The sequence below is a fragment of the Solea senegalensis genome, linkage group LG1, assembly GCF_019176455.1.
Source record: "Solea senegalensis isolate Sse05_10M linkage group LG1, IFAPA_SoseM_1, whole genome shotgun sequence".
NCBI classification, from domain to species: Eukaryota; Metazoa; Chordata; class Actinopteri; order Pleuronectiformes; family Soleidae; genus Solea; species Solea senegalensis.
In genome coordinates, this window is record NC_058021.1 from 25522887 (window position 1) to 25540765 (window position 17879).

Sequence of the window (17879 nt, forward strand, 5' to 3'; positions counted from 1 at the left end):
CTGACATGGATTTCCCAGGTGCTCTGCACTTCCAGGCTGAACAAAAACTCCGCGCCAGATTATTATTATTTTCCATCTTGGCACAGGATTCAAAGCACTTCTTACGGTTTAGACTGAAAGAATAAAAAATAAAAATGTTTTCATATACTACTTAATAATTTAATAGTCACCATTCTGTTTATTTACACTGTATAATAATAAATAAGAATTGTGGTAATATGGTGTGATAATAACTATTAATGTTAAATAAAATTGCAAAACTGTCATAAAGTTAAAAAAATATTAGGTAATACTATACATTATGAACAATACAGTAACTGTGATAGAAAACAGGGCTGTGAGTGTATATAATACATTTTGATTCGACATAAAAATGTATTATTACTTAACTGCAGCACCAAAATTAAATGTAGCCATAATTATTTTTATTTATTGTACATGAATAAGCCTCCATGCTGTTCTTACACCTGTGCTGCTGCTGCTGCCACTTCTGCCAAAAACTCAATTCCATTGATGATGTTTGTTGTTTTGTTGTTGCCTCTTTAATAACAATTAAATATAATATATAGATTATGATACTATATCAGGATAAAACAGAACCAAGAAGCTGATGATTTTGCTTCTGCAACTTTTTCTTGTAGTTCATTCCAAGAAGCAGCAAGGGAGGGGGGAAAATCCATGTCGGGTTTTGACGCCTTTCCCTCAAATTAACCTTAATGTAAAATATATAAAGCAGCCTCGTGCTGTCTCTCTCCCTGCACACACGAGCCAATCAGCAGCAGCAACAGCAGCAGCGGCAGCAGCAGCAGCCTCCAGTCTGCAGAGAGAGAGAGAGAGAGAGCAGCCATAACCGCTGTCTGTCATCAGCTGAGAGAGAGTGACAGAGGAGACAGAGCGAGAGACGAGAGAGGGAGAGAGAGGGAGAGGACTGGAGGGAGGAGGTTCAAACCACACACACATACATACACACACATTCACGCGCACACTCTGGCCTGAGAGCAAAGGAGAAGAGAGAGAAAGAGAGAGGGAGAGAGTGACAGGCGGCACCGAGAACCAAACGAACCAAAGCGTCGACATGAGCGGCCAGTTTGAGGAAGATCTCCACGACCGGGGCGAGAGGAAGAGCAGCAAATCCCCGACGCTGCTCTCCTCTTACTGCATAGAGAGCATTCTGGGCCGCCGCAGTCCCTGCAAGGTCAGACTGATAGGAGCGCAAAGTTTGACGGGTCTGCCCGGCAGAGGAGAGCTCGACAAACCGGCCGACGGTAAGAACCGTGAGGGGGGCGGAGGAGAAAGACTCTGAACCTTAACAAAATGTGCACTTTTAATCTTAAAAGAGTGTTAAAAGTCTTCTCAGCTCCAACTCGTTTTATTTTTTGGTTTCCAGAGAAGTGAGCAGCATGTGTTAGATAAGATCTTTGGTGTCATAAATGGGCCTCGCTGTTCTTTAAGTTGTAAAGTTATTTAGAGGGAAATGTACAGCCTTGACTATATACTTTTATTATTTATTTAATTAATTTATTTATTTATTTTAAAATAATGCTTGTTTGACTGCAGGGCCAACGAAAGAGCCGCTGTCCCTCAGCGCTGACATCCACCTGCCACCAAAGCTCCGCCGGCTCTACGGACCCGGTGGTAAATACCTCCACGATCACGCAGGGAAGCTGGACACTCACAGAGAGCAGCGGCTCCTCCTGCAGGAGCAAACCAGCGAGAGCCTCAAAATCAGCCAGGCGCCGCAGGTGAGCATCAGCCGCAGCAAGTCGTACCGGGAGAACGCGTCCCTGAGCCGGGGAGAGGGCGACCAGAGCCCCGAGGAGAGCTCGGAGGACGGCAGCCTGGGGCTGGTGGAGCTCGGCCCGCTGAAGTTTGAGGAGGACGCGGGGAAGGAGGAGGAGAGCTGCACGGAAGCGACGGCGCTGTCCCCGAAGGACGAGGAGAGGGAGAGCTTGAACGCCGGGGATGGGGACGTGAGGGACGGGGAGGACAGCGTGTGTCTTTCGGCCGGCAGTGACTCGGAAGAAGGGATGCTGAAACGGAAGCAGAGAAGATACAGGACTACGTTCACCAGTTACCAGCTGGAGGAATTGGAGAGGGCTTTCCAGAAGACGCACTACCCCGACGTATTCACCAGGTAAGAAAACAAATATAATATATATATATATATATATATATATAACAGTAAAATGTGTAACACAAATTTGAACACTAACACAAAAAAAATGTATTATTACTATTATTATCAAATGCGTTTATATATTAAAACCCAAAAATTGTGGGCCTATAATTTTAATTTAAATACAAATACAACCTCAACAATAATATCTGACTGAATATTCCTCTTCTTATTAAATTATTATTCATCATAATTTATATTATTTATATTTAAATCTTTCTAATAATTGAATGTATCGAATTTTATTTTATTTTTTTAAACAAACACATCCAAAGCTCATATCATGTCCACAGTAGATCCACACGTGTGCAACAGGACACTGCGCAGGATCCGCCTCATCAGCATCAAACCCGTGCCTCGTACAAGTGCACACAATAGGCCTGAAAGTGCGGCGACACAATAGGGACGTTTTGTTACACCTGCATCCGCACATGAGAGCGACAGGTCGAATAATTAAGGAGTTTTTTTTGCCGCTGGACATGATACTGAAGACACAAGGAGAGGGAAAGAAGAAGAAAGGGGTCTTATTTCAAGCTCAAGGGCAGGTGCATATATATTTATACACACAATATTATATATGCGGTTAATGTCAAAATAAATAAACAAATTATTTTAATATTTTGCGTAAATTATATAGTTGTTATCCCCTCGCATACACAAGAATTGTACATTTTGTGGTGCTTTTTCTAAGGATTATTCATATTTTCGATTTACTTTAAAAAAAAAAAAAAAACGACTCGCAGCTCTCTCTCTAATTTGCACCCGCAGAACAATCTCAGCAGCTGAAGGCAGCGTCAATTGCTTTGTGGCAGGCTAGTTTAGATGTCATTATTTTGCGCCATTATGTTGTTACAGTGACAGGCCCGGGCACAGGGAAAAATCTAACAATCACTAGGCCTATTTCTACTCACCCGTGACAGGGAAAATAGAATATGGCCATGGCGTCTTCCATGGAGGAGAGAGAGAGAGAGAGAAAGAGAGGGGAATAAAAAAAACTAAAAAATGAAGCCTATTATGGTCTGTTGACAGTGAACAATAGGAAGGAACAAAACAGCAATTCTACTTTGCTTCCAAACGTTGCCCTGTAACCTTTTTCTCTCTTTTTTTATTCTTTGCAGAGAAGAGCTCGCGATGCGCCTGGACCTCACCGAGGCCCGCGTCCAAGTAAGTGTCCTCTCTATTTTTATCTCCCAAAAAACAAAAAAAACAAAAAACAACCCACCCCTCCTCTAAATGAAAAAATGTCCCCGTGATACATAATCACCGGTGACGTGCGTCACTGATTGAGGATCATCAATTTGTGGCGGTAATTTATGGCGGGCGAGAACGTGTTAAATGGAAGGTGCTTTCCTGTTATTGAATGTTATTACGCGCGGACGAGGGACGTTTTAGTGGCGATTAAGGCGAAGCTGGCGATTCATAAAACGCTCACTTAGTGCAGGAGCAAACACTGGCGTGTATGGATATAGTGTTTGGATTCCCATCAGTGTGTGTGTGAGAGGGGGAGAGAGTGGAAGGATGTGTGTGAGGAGAGAGGGAGGGAGGGGGGGAGGGGGAGAAAGAGGGGAGGGATAATGCTATTTGATTTCCCATTATGTGATTGCAATAGACCTGCATTGATCCGATGCTTTGCACTTGGGAGCGAATGAGAGACCATTAAAGGTGTTTGCTCCCCGCTCTCCTCCCTCTCTCACCCCCCTTCTCACTCTCTCTCTCTCCCTCTCTCCTCTTCTTCTTCACTAAAAGCGTGGCTTGCATGTCCAAAGCCCGGGCTCATAACCACAGAGACAATCCAAACACGGTGGAAGCTCCGGGAGGTTATGGCCCGACGGTAAAACAACAGATGTCTCTTTAGGGGCAGTAGGTGAACAAATCACTTAACGGGCGCCATCAGGAGGTGATAAAAACTCATAAATTCCCCTGCGGCTGTGTAATGCTAAACAGCCCTCTGGGAATAATGTGTGTGTGTGTGCCTGTCGCTCAAGCTGCCTCGTTCAAATCACTCTCCTCACTGTTGACATTTTGCTCATTGTGAGATGCCCCCGTGCGTCTGCAGTGCAAACTGGGCACCAGTGGATGCGTGGGAAAGTTAAATACTCCCTCTGATGGAAGTCACTTGTTCTGCACATCCCTTGAGAATTTAATTTAAAGCGCATTAATTGTTATTGGAGCCAGTTCAGCGGTAATTTTCGGAATCTTTTGTTAAACAGCGCTCTTAATTACCTCTCTCTCTCTCTCTCTCTCGCTCGCTCTCTGTCTCTCTCCCCCCACCCCGAGGCCCCGTGTCGACACGGATGGAGGGAATGAAGGAGAGAGAGCGAGCGAGAGAGAGAGAGAGGTTTAATTAGACGTAGAAGTAGATTTAAGGGACCGTGAACGGCGGGGTTTACCTTACAAGTAATTATCGCTGACTTTCCGCCTGTTGGCCACCACCTGAACTGCACAATTATTACAATGTGCAGTGACACAACATTCGACACGAGTGTGTGAGTGTGTGCGTGCACGTTAATTACAAAGAGACTGGGACTTAGTCTGAGACCATGAGACTCTCATTTTTACACAAGGAGCTTCTGTAATCATGACTAGGCAATACAAAAAGGTTTAAATCAATAATTATACTGAAAAAAATATCACAATGGACATATACAAATATATATACATACATATATATGTTATTATTTAATTGTTGCTCAGGGTATTTCCCTTGGAATATCAATAATTTGTGTATTTTAAATATATTTAGAGAATTTTAGATTTTTTCATGAATCTGAAGCCTTTTGTAATAATAATACTAATAATTTAATAAATAAAAATGTGTAAAAAGATAAATAAAATACCTGTCTACACAGTAAATTTGACAGAGCAACACACACAAAAAGAGTCAGTTTAATTCCAAATAGGACTGAAATCACTTTGGAATTTTTTTAACTACCTATAAACTTTGTTAACCATTTCCTCTCTCAGTGTAGTGTTCAATGCAACTCTTTTAGTGTTAAAGAAACACAAAACCTACTTTAAACACTAAGAAACACTTAAAAGTTGAATTTAACACAATTCCAGTGTCGTTTGTGACTTTAATGCTGCAAATCTGCTGTATCACAAAGGCGATACAGCATAATGAAAGCTGTATCCTTTGCCTTGCTTGATAATATTGCCTTCTTATTAAATTGAGCATCATCTGTGTGTGCCCTCAGGTGTGGTTTCAGAACCGCAGAGCCAAGTGGAGGAAGCGTGAGAAGGCCGGGGTGCAGGCCCACCCCTCAGGTCTGCCCTTCCCCGGCCCCCTGGCAGCAGGTCACCCTCTCAGTCACTACCTAGAGGGAGGACCCTTTCCTCCTCATCCCCACCCGGCTCTGGAGTCGGCCTGGACAGCTGCTGCAGCCGCAGCCGCCGCGTTCCCAGGCTTGGCCCCACCACCACACAACGGCTCCGCACCACCTCTGGCCACCCCACTCGGCCTGGGCACGTTCCTGGGCACGGCTGCCATGTTTCGCCACCCTGCCTTCATCGGACCCACCTTTGGCAGGTAACACACACATGCACCTCCCTCGGCTCTGATGTCTATGCTTTACAGTTATTTACATCAGCGGCACACCAATCTTTGTGCTTGCAGGACTTCACATTTATCCCTGTATTTTCCAGCTAAATGACTACAATTTTGTCGTCAGGCACATGGTACAGAACAATGCACAGCAGGAACCCAAGCTTAAAATATACTCCCAACACATCATGCCACTATAATAACCGATGCTAATCCTCTGCCACACCACATTAGACTACTGTTTATCTCACTGTCTGATTATAAATATGCTATACTGTTAACTATTCACTGTGGTGTGTAATCACTCTGTCAGATGTCTTAATAAATGATCTAAATGTGTGAGACGAGCTGTGAGGTGGCACCGCACACTCCATATGCCACAATTACCTCCTTCGTTTGCTTTCCCTTCTCCATTAGAGAGCATTATTAACTCTACACTCTCCGTAATGTTGCCCTTTACATCAGGGAAGTCGCATACATACATCTACGATGTTGACAAACTTAAAAAAATTAATTAAATTCATTCTATTTGAACACAATTTTGCCATCATGTAACATGTTTAGTGTAGTTTGAATTGACCTAATTTGTTTTGGTGTTACTCAGTAATTCATGGTTTATTATAAAGGTGAGAAACCAAAGAGGAAATCAAATGTTAGGCACAGTGGAAGTCTTAATTAACATCTAGGCCTTTTACTGCAGAAACTAATAAGACAGAGGCAGGATCGTGACCATTTAATCATGAATGTGGAATGTTTTGTCATCGTTTACTTACATTTCCGTCTCCTTCCAGGCTTTTCTCCAGTATGGGTCCCCTGACCAGTGCTTCCACCGCCGCAGCTCTCCTCCGCCAGCCCACTCCTCCTGTGGAGAACCCCTCCCACGCGGGGCCCGTCCTCCCCGACCCTTCCTCGGCTTCGTCCTCCCCCTCCTCAGCTGCAGCGGACCGCAGGGCCTCCAGTATCGCCGCACTGCGCCTCAAGGCCAAGGAACACTCGGCTCAGCTCACCCAACTGAACATCCTGCCCAACGGAGCCACAGGGAAGGAGGTGTGCTGAACACTTGACCCCCCCAGCTCTTGCACCCCCCACCCCCACCCCACTGTCCCGGGCTTATGTCCTATTCCATGACACCCCATCCTGCCCGCCCACCCCTTCTCAAAAACCCATTCATACCTCTGGAGGATGATGCCCTATGTCCCCGTGTGTCCAAACATCCCGTTACCTCATATGTCCCCCAACAAAATAGCACGACCAAATTCAAAAGAGCACTGGCTGAGAAAGTGTGTGTTTGTGTGGCTGTCTACTAAATACTGCTATTGTCCCATTGTCCTACAGTACGCTCCACTTTTATTTACTCTATTTTTGGATTAAGATTTATCGCAAAAGTTAAATTATACTCAATATCATTTCAAAAAATGATATTTAAGGCTGTATTATTTCTATTTTTCTGAGCTGCACACACAGAAAAATAAGATACACTTCACCAGGACACGAACACGAGAAAATGTATTGATTTCTCGCAGAACACTTTTATTCTGCTTTCGGTTTGATAGCACTCTATACAATTCAGAAGTTTAAGCCGCAGTAATAAAATATTCAAAGTTCAGCATAACATAAATACAATTTACACCCAATTCAACCATCCAAAGCAATAACACAGTCACATATTAATGCATCATTTTAACTTGTGATACTTCAAAATATGTTATATATGTTAAATAATACATAATTGCTTACCTTCACTTTGACATCAGGCTGAACACAGAAATGTTCTCTGGAAAAAAAACAAACATATTTTACAGTGTGATCGGACTTGGTCATCACACACACACACACACACACAGGGAAACCTGAGAAAGGATTCTTGCACCACTTCAAATGTGGACTGCAGCTCTCGAGTGCTTGACATTAACACTGCTTTATTTGTATGCATGGATGTGGACCGAGCCAGTCTGTGTCTATAATAAAAGGTGAGTTGGAGGAGGTCTGTCTGTCTGTCTGCCTGCCTGCCTGCCCCCCTGCCAACCCCCCCAACCCCCCACCCAGAACCAAAGGAAACTTGTCCACAGACCTTCCATAGCCTTCTCTACAAACCTGACTCCTCTCTGCTCTGCTCACCTGTCCAACAGTAACACTCAGCAATATAAATATATATACATGACACACACACACACACACTTCTGCTGAGTCTGACTCCGGGACATGTCAGCAAAGTGGAGACCTGAGACGTGTCTCTAAATGATGTGACTGTGTGAGAGGAAAAATGTATATATTGTGTAAAAAAAAGAGGGGGAAAAAAAAGAGGGGAGGGTAAAAGTACAACCACAAAAAATTTTCAAAACAAGGTCATGTATATTTGGAGGAGGCAGTGTTTTGATAATTTGCACACAGTGTAGTGTTTCATGAATGTCGCCCTGTGTAGAATTTTACCTGTGTTTATGAAAATATTAGGTTCTTAGACCATTATTTATGTCAAAAATCTTTTTTTTTTCCCCAGAGGAACTGAGTGAAGGATGTTTTTTTCTTTTTTTTCTTTTCTTATTAAGTGATTGTAAATCTCCTGGTTTATTAATGCTAATTTCAATAAATAACACTGGTAAAAGGAGCTATCTTTTATTATTTTTCGAATTCCTTTAGGACTGACTGTGTAAACCAGGAAAAATGAAAAAATAATAATAATAATGTGAAATAGAATATTATAGAACTATTAATAAAAAGTGTTAAGAAGAAATTGCTTTGGGGTTATTTTTGTGTGTTTTTGCAAAACTAAGAGATTGAAAAAGTTTGGTTATATATTCATGCAATTTGACTAACAGGTCGCCTGATGTGCAGGAAACCCGCAGAGCAGATTACAAGGATAATTTGCCTCTCTGCAGAGATGCAGGCGCTCTCAATGCGGGGAAACGTATTAAAGGCATGTAATCCAGTGCGCTGCGTGCGTCTATATCCTCTTCAGAAGAGTTGACAAAATACGGAGCATATATTCATGAGCTTAATCCCTCCTCATCCCCCGCAAAAAAACCTGTGAAACGCGCGACAAAGGGAGAGGGGTTTTCAATTAAGATCGTCCACTTTATCTGCTGGGGAGGAGGAGGAGGCGCAAAACTTCCTTTAAACCCATTTAAAAGGCGCTAAATTAGTCTTAACATCTGTAATGCAGTGTCGATGGAAGCGGGTTCCCCTTTGTTATTAATGAAGTAACAAACCACTTCATCAAATGACACACACACACACAGTTAATTACCCTTCCACTAGGATCTCACCACTGATGCAGGAGCATTACAGCAATCAATGCGCATTCTCCTCCGTTTGACCCCTCCATGGTGCCCGACCAAAATCGCGTGAAATTACCCCACGGATTAATGTAGTCGCCTCCTTTTATCGTCCGCATCTTCGTGGAAAAAAAAAACCCATCACTATTTCTCTCTTTCTTCTTATTTCTCTCCTGTCTCACGCAGATCCACAGGTCTCACACCTGTTAATCATTCAATTCACTCCAAACAAGGGGGAATTAGATCTGATGAGGGAGAGCTACATCAGTACACGTGGTTTTATCCTCAACACACACATATATAAAGTCACAAAGCTGCAAAAAAAAAACAATTTTCTTCAGTGCGCACACAGACCACCATCCAGAATGTTCTTAAAAAAAAAAGAAACTCCCCCATTCTTTTGCTGAAGCTCAGTGGAGCGTGTCTGTATGTTTATTGTATAGTTTTTCCCTCCTGTATAGAGTTTTGATAAGATTGTCTGGACCCGGGGAGTTTTAATCTTATTGTGAATATAACTAATGAATGGCAAACCAATTTGTCCCTAATATCAGGGGGACACCGGGAGGCGGGTGACCTGCTGGGCGCAGAGCTTAAACCTCCATTGCAGCGCAAAAAGGCGAGAAAATTGAAATGCTGTAGCGGAGGACAGAGAGTCACACGTGTTCAAACGCGACAGGGCTGCACTTGTGCAGGTCACGAATTATCACCACAATGAATGTTGATATATTGAAATTGAAAAAGGACCCAAAACAACACCAATCCTGAAGCATTTACACTTTTTTACCCCAGTTTGGAAAAAATTAAAGATCCGATATGCAACGTTTTTTGCACCAAAATGTCTAAAAGTAACACAGCTCATTTATTGTGTGGAGTTATGGACTACATCATGCACGGAAATCAAACGAGACAACATTTCCCATGACCCCACTCTGCCGCACTAAAGGGTCTTTTGTTTTTGTTTTAAAAGAGAAACTCTTCACAACAAAAAATACAAACTGCGCATTAAGACCAAAAATCTTTTTGTCAATACTCAGTGGTATAACAAAATATTGATACACTCAAATATCACAATATTTCATGGCATGATACTGTATTGATTATTTGATGTGGTGTATTGTTCCACTACTCTCTCTAGATGAAGAAAAGTGTACATCAGTTATGCATATGACAATGTTTTTTGAACTTAAGAGTATTCTTTTGGCTGGGAAAAAGCTTTATTTTGAGAAGTGAAAGGAGGAGAGCATAAAATGGGGCCAACTAGTGGTCGGAGGCTTAAATACAACACAGGCCACTGCCAAGAAAATTTAGGCTTCTGGTTCTCCCAAGGCCACAAATCTGAAAGTATAAATGTATAGAGAAGCCACCGCATGAGTTTGAGTGGAAGTCTAAGGGAAATTGAGCTTACTTCCTATTTCATTTATGACTGCTGTAAACATTCCCCTAGTTTTGTGTCTTCTTCCAACAGCTTTTGTAACTTATGTTCCCTTTTAGAGGAAAACAAATGATAAAGCACGTAAATCGTCAGACAGCCGCCAATAACCAATAAGCGCATAGTTACAGGTGACGTCTCTGAAATACCGACTGTACCTCAAAAGCAAAGCTTTTCTGGAGGCTTCAAAACAGAAGTTCAAATTCTTATGGGTGACGTCACGACCAAATCAATACATAACATTTTAAAACTCCATTATCGTGCCATGAAACATCTCAATATTTTAGTGCGTCACTATTTTCTACCCATGATCTCAGCCCTGCAACCCGCCTCTCACTGGTTAACCCAGGTGTCCAGAGAATGTCCTCCCACTGACTTTTTGCACATTTCCACTGCGACACATTCCACATGCAGCTTCTCCTTCTCGTTCCCCAGCTGCTGGGTTTGATTTGGCCCCTGATTTGGATTCTACCTGGCCTCCTTTCACCCTCCACGTCCCTGCCTGAGAGAGAGAATAGACCCAATCACTCCACAGCCTCAGCCGGATCAGTCCTCACTCAGTCCCCGGGAGGAGAGAGGAGCTCTAAAAGGCGCTTTGATGAACAGCCTCCTCCTCCTCCTCCTCCTCCACCCCCAACCAGGACCTGAATAGCAGGGCCATGGCACTCCGCTCCCCTCTCGGATCGCCCCTTAATTCCCCGTCTCTCTTGCTCTCATCCAATTAGCTCAGTGTATTAAGCGGTTTATCGTCTCATAACCGCCCTTTCAGCTCCAACAAGGGAGACACTTTGCAATAGGACCAGCTCTCCTTTTGACACCCTCTCTGGTGCTTGTATGTTCCACCGTGCTATGAATAACAGGGACAGAATAGGCGACTAATTCCCTCATCAAAGCCTACCTTGTCCATTGCTGGTCAAAACGACAAGCAATAAAGCTTAACGCGACAATACAAAGAGACTTGTTCGACCTTATTAGCTTAGCAGGGTCGAATTAATGCGGGGACTCAATTTGACTGGGTTTAGTCCAAACTGGGAGGACAAAACGAGGCCCTCACTTAAAAACCCAGCAGCCTGGGTACAGTGGGAATAGCAGGCCTTCATGTGCACTTTTAACTGTGAGCTGAGGAGGAGTTTGTTCAAAGGGAAAACACACAGAAGGGCAAAAAAAGCAGGTTAAGTTACTGTGGGAAAAATAGTTAAGCTGATATGATTTAATAAATATGTAAAGTTACAAGCAATAGGCTGAAAATGCACTCTCTCTCTCTTCCTCACACAGCGCAGTCTATCCATTGCATAGTGAATCACGGTTTAAGTGTTCAGCCCACTTAAGGTTGCCTTCACAAGTCACAGCAATTTGAAGTGATTTGTGAGGCGTGTAGTGTTTGTGGAAATGCACACCGCTAAAAAAAAGAAAAAAAGAAGGTATTTTGCTATTAATATTAACAAACTGGACAGACCTTGGAGGTAATTTTAACTACAGCTCATGCATACGGTCTAATGTATAGAATTAGAGCGTTTACGCACGTTACAGTTTATCGTTCTAATGTCTGTGTTAGGAAAAAACACTGATGGATTTTTACATTAATCATTATCAATTCCCTAGTTTTGATCATCGATTAGTACATTTTTATTTTATTTTTTAATTCTCTGGTTTCTTTGCTCCACATAAAAAAGTCATTAAATATTTTAAGGCTTGGGAAACATTGATCAACATTTTTCATAATTTTCTGACATTTTATGGACCAAACAACCACCTGATTAATCCAGAAAATAATCGACAGATTTATAAATAATGAAAACTACTATCATTAGCTATCATTAGTAGCAGCCTTGAAAACAGGATTCTATTTGCGTGATTAACTCCTATTTATGAATAACTACTATTTCTCATTCGCAGAAATAAAAACTAACAAAAAAAATCACATAACACACTTTTAAAAGAACAAAACTGATGTTGGACTCTCAAATCAGTAACTTAAATCCATGTTACCGCAGCTCACTAACTACCCCTCCAAAAGATATATCTGTAAAAAGTTGAAGAAGATATTTATATATTTAAATGATTAAAAACAGCTGCAGTTTTCAGGAAACATCACTCAAACAAAAAGCTAATTGTACATTTATTGGAAGCTATTTTTAAAGAAAAAAATTGGCTTTAAATTGATGAGGGATGAGCCGATACGATACTCAGTATCGGTCCGATACTGGTAAAAATCACTGAATTGCATGTTGGACAATCCAATATAATCCAAAAATCCTATATGTATATATCTATATACATATACACACATAAATCTATATATCTCTATATATATATAAATATATATATACATATATATATATATATATACATATATACACATATATATATACATATATATATGTATATATACATATATACACACATATATATACACACATATATATACACAAACACACACACACATATATATATATATACACACACACACACATATATATACACATATATATATATACACACATATATATATACACACACATATATATATATATACACACATATATACATATACATATACATATATATATATATATATACATATATATATATATAGATGCATGCTTCATCATGCGCAGACTGTAAAAATGTGATTAAGAGCCAGCGACAGCATTTTAGCTGTGTCATAATGTGGGGTGTTTATTTCTGCTTCGTGGGAGAAGAATATTTGTTACACAGTTGGAGAATTGTGTCTTTGAAATAGCTCCAAATGTCACAAATGTGTTTGCAACAGTGTCACAGTTTGAAAGTTCTAAAAATGACTGTATCGGACTGAAACCTGTAGGAAACATGAAAGAAAAGTGGTACCGTGCCATTCCTGTTGGCAAGGAGTTATGGGAGCGAGCGCAGTCGGTCCAGTTGAAGGTAAAGACGCTGATGTTTCACTGGTTCTGGAAACCAAAAAAGAACAAGTTATATCATGCACTGGTTACACAGACAGTTACCGTAACATGAAATGTTATTTAAATATGGCAATACATTGAGCAAGGACTAATTATTGCACTTCCCAGATTTACTATAATCAATTCTTGCTTGATTTTGTCATCATCCTTCCTAATAAACTTTTCTTTCACTGCATGTTAATTGTATTATAGTGTTTAATGCATACAATAGCAGGATATGGTACAGAAAACAAGATACTGGGATATCATTTTAAATGGAATTTACTTACTACTTTAGAATCATTGAAGAAAATGAAGAAAATGCATTGGAATCATGATTTGACATTATTTCTCATCTATTTCCGGCCACACTGTAGAATGGAGATTAAAGCTTCTTTTGTCACAAATTGTGTCATCAAAAATATCCATCCATCCGTCACACCCCACATTGCAAATAACACAAGTTTAACATCTCATCTATTTAGACTTTTATTGAAGTTTCAGTATCAAGACGATTCTCATCAATATCAAAACACGAAATATTCTAGTCATTACAAAAAAAAATCGTTACATAAACCCTCCTGAGCAAAGCGAGAGGGATACATGGAAAATTACACACATTAAAACACTATCTGAACGGAGGAGGGAGGAGGAGAAGAGTGAAATGGATGAAATGACATCAGTTAAACAGAGGCAGTGGAGGAGAAGGACATGAGCTGTTCGATATGGAGACAAAAGAGAGAGAGGGAGCAGCGCGTGTGGCCTCCTTCACCCTGTCACTCCCTGCATCCTCCTTATTCGTTCTGTCATTATCTGATCTGACACACAGGAGTGTGAGTGAGCATGCACGCGCGCACACACACTCGCACACTCCGGATGAATGGTGGTAATCAGAACAAGTGTCCGATCACTGCAGGCATCCAGTGGTCTTAGTGACCAGAGTCACTATCATTGGCTAATTAGCGGCTTTTGGAGTACGCTGGCTGCTCTGAGAATAAGTCATTTTTACACACACACACACACACACACACACACACACACATATGGACACAGCCAGCCTCCATACACACACAATAGACTGTCATTTAAGTATGATTGCTACTCCCCTTTACCATACAGAACCTGGGTGATGGGGTCAAACCAGAAGTGTGTACTTCAGTGTCATTGTGTGCGTGTGTGTGTGTGTGTGTGAAGAAAGTGGTGGAGAAAAAGGGTGTGATTTGATTTGAAGCTATACAAAAAAAAACATTAGGTCCATGGAGAGTGATACGAAGGCCAGAGCCTAAAATAATCCATTATATTACATTACAAATACCAAAAAAAAACTGAGAAAAGAGCTTTATTTTCATAGTTTGTCCAGCTAATGTCCAGCTTTGAGTCTCCCGGTGGTGGTGGTGGTGGTGTGAGAGTGTTGTTTTACTTGAGGGTGGAGAAGGCCTGGAAGAGTTTGGACAGATTAATCTCCGAGTAGCCACTGGTAGCCAAGACTTTGTCGGGCACTTCCTTCAGCCTCCGGTACACTTCCTTCTCCTTGTTCCAACTGCCAACTCGAGCTACAGGAGGATTTAGGAAAAAAAAACAAGAGAAGGAGAGAAAAAGGAGAGAAAAAGAAGAGTTACCAGGTTTCATTTTAAAATTCAATTAAAAAAAACTAATAGTGCAACTTCAACAAGTGTTTCGGCTCTGCGCTTGAAATACTCTATGGACACACGACACAACATTCACAGCCGTTATCGATTTTGAAAAGACTTGGACAACACACAAACCAGCGACTGAAAGACTGAGGATCAACCATGTCTACGAGAGCGACAGTTTCACCACCATCGTTGTTTCGTTATTTCCGCCAATTCCTGACGTCTTTGTCTTCTGACGCTATTTCTTGTGTCCCACGTACTCTTTTTCATTGGCTGTTGGCGACATGTGTTCGCAGATGGGTCAATCGTCAGTTCCCACGACCCGACTATGGACCACAGTCAGCTCAAAAAATCCAAACTGTGAATTGTGGGTAAAATCAGACCAAAAAAATAAATCTTGTCGGTCCCCAGGTTTAGTTTCAGAAAACACTTCAGACGAGAAACAACAATGGTGAAAAGTCAGAGCATAGATTTAATATATAAGACTGATGATGAGGTGAAACTGTTAATGGAGCTTTTCCATTTACAGTCAGGTTGGAAGTGATCATTGTCTTCCAAAACTCTCAGTGTTTCCCCGTACACACTAAAACAAGGCCTGGCAGCTCACACCTTTTTTTGAGACTATAAAACGCCACAGTAGTGAGGATGGCAGTTCTATTCAGAGCAGAACTTATGCATTTTTAAACAGAGTGGAACGGATGTGCGGCTTTGCCTCGTCACTGATAAACACTGAGGAGTATTTCACCTTTAACTGGAAAACTAAATGATCTAATACTCTCTGTCAGTATACTCCTATCACTCTGGAGGGTCAGGAGAGGGATCGCACAGAATTGGACTGATGGGTCGATGGCGACATGCACAAACACACACGGGATCATGAGATCGATATCAGAGCCCAACGAGAGCATGGAGTCAATATCTTGTCCCCGTTATCTCTTCAGGTGGGCCATAATAAAGCCAGAGAGACGACTGAAAGCTCACTATCCTGGACTGGGTGGCCACCAAAATCAAATCTTTTCAAAATTATACCGAGCATCAAGTGTAGATGAAGTATCATGAAACCAAGTAATAACACATCATCAAACCACAGCACAGACACGGTGAGTCAACTGAAGGAGGCCGCGGTTTCAGGCAGAAAAGTGTCCACGTTTCGGCTTCTCAATTATTGTGGTTTTGGATTTATACGGAACAAAAAAATGTGAAAACAACAAATAAAGATTTGCTACAACTTTCTGATGCAATAAAACAAACAACTCCTGGTATTTTGGGCCTGGTGAACGACTAATGAAGCAATTGTGAAAATTGCTGCCGATTAGTTTTCAAGCAACTACCAAATTAATGAGCTAATTGTACCAGCAGTTCCCTAAATCCTGATCAGCAGCAGCAGCCATCGCCTTTAATGATGTTTTAGACGACAAGGGAAAGTTTAAATCATTTTTTTTTTAGCTTAACTAAAATAAAGTTGCATGCATGTCTGTAAAGTGTCCATAAACACAAACACTCCTGGAGAGCAGGACAGTCATCGTCAAAATGCCTTCCCTAAACCCTTACCCTAACCTTAACGATCACAACTAAATACCTAACCCTCACCCTTAACCTAAACCCAATCTTAACCTAATTCCAACCTTAACTCTATAACAAAGTCTTAGCCCTGAAAAGACCATTTTAAAATGTCCTCACTTCCTATGTTTTTTGGTCCTCACTAAGACAAACATACAAGGTCACACACACACACACACACACACACACACACACACACACACACACATACGCAGTCCATATGGCCGGTTGTCATGTCCTCACCATCTCCTGCCTTGTCCTTCCTGCCCATTACATTAGTAGCTGCTGGATAAATACCAGCCCACTGACTGCCCAAGGGAACAAAGGTTAGATACACAAGAGCTCAACAGAGTGACACACATGGACACGTCGGACACACATGGAGACAATTGTTGCCAGTTAAACGCTTATAAAAGCACACCAACTTCCAGTCACAGTGAATAAAAGAACACCCGTGCGATAAAGAGTAATCACACATACAAACATACTCAGGAGACAGTGTGGTTGACTTGAACAGCAGCAACTATTACGAGATAATCCTCACGTTAGCAAGGACAGCGATGAGGGGGGGGGAGACAAACTAGTCTATTTATCCGGGGAATAGGTGGGGGTGATGATGCATGATCAAGCGAAAGCAATCATGTCATCATTTCTGAAAGGTAGGAGAAAATAATTCTCCCCCTCCTCTTCCTCACTCCTTTCTCTTTTCCACCTCAATCACTGTGTGGCGAGCAGATAAAAGAATGATTTAAGAGTCACCGAGAGGAAAAAGAAAGAGGGAGAGACCTTGCAGCAAGTCGGAGCACAGTGGGGAGTGTAGTTCAAATAAATAGCCTCCCTTAAAAAGCGAGCATGAGGCAGGAGGAGAGAAGAGAGGGGAGACGGCGTTGCCGGGAAGGCCGAGGCAGAGAAAAGAAAGGCGGGGTGGAAACAGGGGTGGAGGAGACGCCGACTAAAAAAAAAACAAAACGAAAGATGGAAAATGCCACGTTGATTGAAGGCACACTGTCGAGAAAACACGCCGCTTTAAATGGCGACCGTGCATAAATAAAACCACAAAACAGAAAACTTGTCAATGCAAATACCACCTTTCTTTCCCACCGTCGCACACGTTCACACAAGACTGCCACACAACACGCGTGCACCGTGCGTGTATCAGGGGTTATCTCTGCTCTAACTAGGTGTTGCCACACACCGACGCAGACTGGCGATGCTGGGCACAAGTAGATCAGGGCTCTGCACGCTCTAACTAGGTGTAAATACAATAACAAGCCTGTAATTAAGTGAGCATGATGAAGTTAATGGAGATCGGCCATTCTGTCGGCCGCCTCCATGAATATTCTATT

At 41.8% G+C, this 17879-nt stretch overlaps 2 protein-coding genes across 2 annotated transcripts in view; one reads left to right on the forward strand and one right to left on the reverse strand.

Moving 5' to 3' along the window:
* Nucleotides 1-987: 987 nt before the first annotated feature.
* Nucleotides 988-8208, forward strand: arxa (aristaless related homeobox a). The gene is made up of 5 exons (XM_044012333.1): nucleotides 988-1265; nucleotides 1558-2134; nucleotides 3295-3340; nucleotides 5371-5702; nucleotides 6509-8208. The coding sequence occupies exons 1-5, from the start codon at nucleotides 1076-1078 to the stop codon at nucleotides 6771-6773; spliced, it is 1410 nt and encodes a 469-aa protein (XP_043868268.1). The 5' UTR covers nucleotides 988-1075; the 3' UTR covers nucleotides 6774-8208.
* A 5607-nt stretch (nucleotides 8209-13815) lies between these two features.
* pola1 (polymerase (DNA directed), alpha 1) overlaps nucleotides 13816-17879 on the reverse strand; it is a 48496-nt gene continuing 44432 nt past the window's right edge. The window contains exon 37 of the mRNA XM_044040601.1: nucleotides 13816-14892. Coding sequence (XP_043896536.1) covers nucleotides 14756-14892 — 137 coding nt within the window. The 3' untranslated portion in view covers nucleotides 13816-14755. The remainder of the gene's footprint in view (nucleotides 14893-17879) is intronic.

Bases quoted from the DNA above. Each gene is read 5' to 3' on its own strand.
- arxa (XM_044012333.1), top strand. From the start codon at position 1,076: ATGAGCGGCCAGTTTGAGGAAGATCTCCACGACCGGGGCGAGAGGAAG. The intron at 1,266-1,557 runs GTAAGAACCGTG...GTTTGACTGCAG, and splicing joins GCTCGACAAACCGGCCGACG to GGCCAACGAAAGAGCCGCTG. The intron at 2,135-3,294 runs GTAAGAAAACAA...TATTCTTTGCAG, and splicing joins TACCCCGACGTATTCACCAG to AGAAGAGCTCGCGATGCGCC.